This window comes from Haplochromis burtoni, unplaced genomic scaffold, assembly GCF_018398535.1.
Source record: "Haplochromis burtoni strain Fernald_Lab_line unplaced genomic scaffold, NCSU_Asbu1 Contig_152, whole genome shotgun sequence".
In the NCBI taxonomy this organism is placed as follows: Eukaryota; Metazoa; Chordata; class Actinopteri; order Cichliformes; family Cichlidae; genus Haplochromis; species Haplochromis burtoni.
In genome coordinates this window covers 1024540-1029072 of record NW_024582513.1, presented here as the reverse complement: position 1 = coordinate 1029072, position 4533 = coordinate 1024540, and the positions used below count along the sequence as shown (strand labels likewise).

The window sequence follows — 4533 nt, the reverse complement described above, 5'->3', positions numbered from 1 at the left end:
ATCAACAGGATTTATGAAGGGTTATTATATTTTTAAAAAGGACCTGTTTTTAAGGGTTTTTTTTTTATGTCTCTGCAGTGTTGTACCCCATTATAATCAACCCAGTCCTTTTTGACCACTCAAAATATCTTTATAAAACGATTCTTTTCCTTTCCTTTCCTTTTCTTTCCTTTTTTCTTTTTTACATTTATTTATTTATTTATTTATTTTTTGCAATTCCTGCCCTCTTGGGCTGATCTCTCTTAAAAAGCCATTTTTAATGTCAGTGATTTTTACTGTAATAAATAAAAGAGATATAAAAGCATTTTTAACAACAAAAAAACAAAAAATAAAACAACAACAAAACAGATTGCGGCTTCTACATTGTGGCAGGGATATTGTTTCTGGCTCAAAGTGACTTGATATCATTCATGAAAGATATATTTGACATATGTTTCACAGATTATAGGCCAACAAGTTATTTACAACAGTTTAAATACGGACAAAAGTTATTTGGCAAATACCGGAAATCACTTTTTGGAACTTAAAGTTCCCCACCTGCCAAAACCCTCTTGTATATGCAAAGTATAAACAAACCACGAGCTGCCAACTCTTTATTGCGTGGCACAAAAAAAAAAACGTGTAGTAAACAGGAGGCAAGGAAATAGGTATTAAGCCAGCTAATGAGTTTAAGCTCCCCGATGGAGTGCCAGTTTCAACTCCAGAGGGAGCCAGCAAGCATGTTTCTATCAGCTGTCCACTCACTAACATGACCCGGACTCTTACAGGTCGGCAAGCTACATTTGGGCTTCATTTCTGTTTCTCCTGCCGATATCCATCAGGTTCATAAAAAGGCTTCCTATCGCCGAGCTGGAAAGTAATCTTTAAACGGCGCATTTATTAACGGTGGTAAACTGTGCCATCAAAAGCTCTGCCATTTAACACAGATGCCCTTCCATCCAATCTTTTCCGCTTATTCAGTTCAGGGCCACCGGGGTCCTGAATCCTATCCCAGCCGCCAGGGGACTGTGGGTTATGATAAGTAAAAAGAACTTCGTGTGTTTAATTCAAATTAAAGTGTGTAAAGACGGCGGGGAAGCAGATCCGGGTTCTCTGATGTGGTTGAAATCCAGAAGATGGCAGTAATGCAACTTCACTGATGGTTGCTGCCCCAAGCGAAACAAAAGAGAAAAGCTCAAAGAAGAAGAAGAGCCAACTGATGGAGGAGTGCAGCAACTCTGCAGGAGGAGTCGCTTAATAATTAATTTGGACTTTTACGCCATGCCAAGAACTTTTTACAAGTTTTAAGACTCTCTTGTGTGCAAGTGAAGGGCTGAAGGGAGAAACACACACCAGCATGCACGCCGCTGTGGCTTTAGTTGGTCGGATTACTGCTGGGAGGCTTAACGGAAAACCATTTTAAATTTTGGGGTTCAGTTCAGTTTTTTAGTGCATCTCTATGTGTGTTTGCACCTGAAATGTTTTGCAGATTGCACAGGAGTGTGCTGAGACAGGCTCAGCTTCTGCGTGGTGTCAGCAGGAGCACGGCTTTGCCACGGAGGGCTTGTGCTACTTTCCGCACACACGAGGAGTGTCTTGGTGGGTTTAGCTGTAACCTTTTAACCCGGTTTGCGCATGCCTGGTTTTGTTTGTTTGTTTTTATGTTATCACAAATTTCGCTGTTAACCCCTGAACACATATGTCTGAAATCACCAGAACTGCACTATGGAGGGACGCAGATGCATTTTAACTATGTGTGGCTAAGAGATCACTGCCTCTCTCCTGCTTCGTACAACTCCAAAACTAACCAGAGGAACCTGGACACTGGGAGCATAGATCTGACTATACGTCCCGAAAGCACACGAGTGGAAGAAGACCACCTTGTTATCACCTGTAAGTGGGGAACTATGGGTTGCAACAGTGGGTTGCACAGGCGGGTGGGAGAGAACATGATGAAAATTGACTTTAAATTGTGTGAAGAACTAAGACACATTGTTGAAGTGCAACTTAGTGTTGTTATTATTTTGAAGGATGGCCATAATCTGTTTTCTAAATGGAATCTTCATACAATGTGGCCATTTCTGTAAAACAAAATAGTTTGGAAATAACCCATTTTCTTTAGTTAAATTGCATTAAAATTGCACATACTAAACGCAGGAGCAAGGTTATTGAAACTCAACTAAAACTGAAGCTAAATGTGTAAAAACATTTTAGTTAACTAAAACATAAAAAATGTTGAAAAATCAAAAATTAAATGAAACAATTTAGTAAACTACAATAAAAATATAGAAGAATCGTTCTTTGTTTTAGTGTTAGTTTGGTAAAAATTGTATTACAGCAGGGATGGAGCGTGGGGGTGGCTTACTGGGCTTAAGCCCGGGTTGTTTTGTCAGAAGCCCGGGGTCTTTTGGAGTGTAATTTTTTCATAGTTAGATGCCTGGCTGACAACTGTATAAAACAAAAAGTACACACAATATTCGAAGCACATAGTGCACACTGTGGGAATTTACGACTGTGCGTGAATCCCCCCTGATATTGGTATGATCCGAGCTCAGGCACTAAGCGACTGAGCGAGGGGGCGGGGCAGCTGCTGCCTGTGAGTGCGCTGTTGGAGAAACGGAGCCAGCCATACTAAGGAGAGCTTAAGTTTGACCAGGTACCAAAGCAAATCATTCGTACTGTACAAATAATGTAAATATGACGGTGCATCACGAAAGATTGATATCAAACTGATCACTTGACCAATATTACGTTACTTGCTCTTCAAGTGAATCAACAAATGGCGAAATGAAAAGCCGAACAACAACAATGCTGTTTCTTTAGAGAGTTTAGCTTACGGGGACCCTAAATCGGTTTCAGTTATGTACTGAAATATAAGAATGGACATTAGAGGGCTTCTTTCAAAGAAAAAACTCAGGTAAATGTTATTTTATATATTATGCTTTGTATGTTGTTCAGTATATTTCTATGCAAAACAAGAGGGATTTCAGTACACAGCAGGATATTCACATTTGTAACCAGATATTTACATACACTTTAGGGAGAAAACATAAAACATTTTTACTGTACAACATCAATTTAGAGTAAACTTTTGTTTTAGATAAATATTGAAATATCTTTTGAATTAGTTAAATGTCAGAATAAAGAGAGACAGAGCTGTCTATTTTTTATCACTTTCATCAAATTTAGGAGTACATATACACTAAGTTTATTGTTAATTAATAAGAAAACTCCAGACGATTCCATTCTGAGCTGAAGAAGCTTCTGATAGGTTAGTAGAGTCCATGTGAGTAAATTGGTGGCACAGCTGTGGATGCATATAAGGCAAAACACAGAGCCTGTTTCTTTGACATGGGAACATCAAGAGATGTCAACCAAAACACCAGGAAAAGAACTGTGGAGCTCCATAAGTGTGGCTCAAGTTTGAATACAATTTGGTGCCATTTGCAATTAAGAAATACAGAATTTCTCTCTTTACTCTTAAAGTTAACAAATATGTTTTTTATATTTATCAATCTAAAAAAATAAACATTTAGTCTGATTTGATGTTACAATTAAAAAAGTGTTTTTATCTGAAGAGTTTAAATATCTGGTTTCAACTGTATATTTGATGATTGTCAGCACAAAGAGGAGAGAGAGGACAGAGAGGGAGAGAGAGGAGAATGAGGACAGAACAGAGATGAACAAGAGCAGGTGAGACACACATGTTAGTCAAATGGTTGTTTACCAAAAGTATCACCGTATCATAGGTACTCATGTATCTCGTACCTAGTGTTTCTTTTTAGGTTTGTTATTTTTCAAATTCTAATTTATTAAGTTATGCAGCTTGTTTGCACAACAAGGCTAAATAATTATATAAACTTTTCTCAATCTAAATATTGTACTTTGGTAGAATTAAAAAATAAGTGTAGTGCAGGTCTATGATGATTTTTAGTGCTACTATCATCTAGTTCTGATTCTGGTTCTGTCTTGGTTAAGATCCCAAGTAGTCCTGATTTTGAACTGTTGTAGTCCTGTTTTAATTCTGGATCAGTTCTGGGTCTGGTTGAATTGGGGTTTAGTCCTCGTGTCTTGATACAGCCCTGACTTGTTCTGCCTTGCTGCTTAATTAAAAAACTAGTTTAAGGTGTCCTGCAATGTGATATATATTTTTCCCTATATGAAGTCATTCTTTTTTGAACAAAACTCAAAACAGAGCCTAATTAATCTTTCAGTCATTTCTACCCCCCCCCAAAAGAAAAAAAAAAATCGCACATGATACTACCCTTTTGGGCTAAGCCCCAGGTGTTTCAAGTGTCTGGCTCCGCCTCTGTACTACAGCTTGTCTGATGGGAGAGCTGATAGACATGTTTATTGAGACTAGATGTGTACAAGGCTGGCAAAACTTTCCATGCAGTAAACACTAAACTAAAACAAGAGAATCCATCTCTGGAAACTTATTGAAACTAAACTGAATTTAAAACAAAAATTCAAAATGAAATAAAAAAAATCTAATTAGAAAAAGCAAAGCTATAACAACTCTGCCCAGGACCGGCTCGTCTGAAGTTCTCTGCA

The 4533-nt window shown here is 37.9% G+C and overlaps 1 protein-coding gene across 1 annotated transcript in view; it reads left to right on the top strand.

Moving 5' to 3' along the window:
- Positions 1–802: 802 nt before the first annotated feature.
- The window catches only part of tmlhe (trimethyllysine hydroxylase, epsilon), a 10510-nt gene continuing 6779 nt past the window's right edge, over positions 803–4533 (top strand). The window contains exons 1-2 of the mRNA XM_005931926.3: positions 803–1578; positions 1696–1872. Coding sequence (XP_005931988.1) covers positions 1458–1578; positions 1696–1872 — 298 coding nt within the window. The 5' untranslated portion in view covers positions 803–1457. The remainder of the gene's footprint in view (positions 1579–1695; positions 1873–4533) is intronic.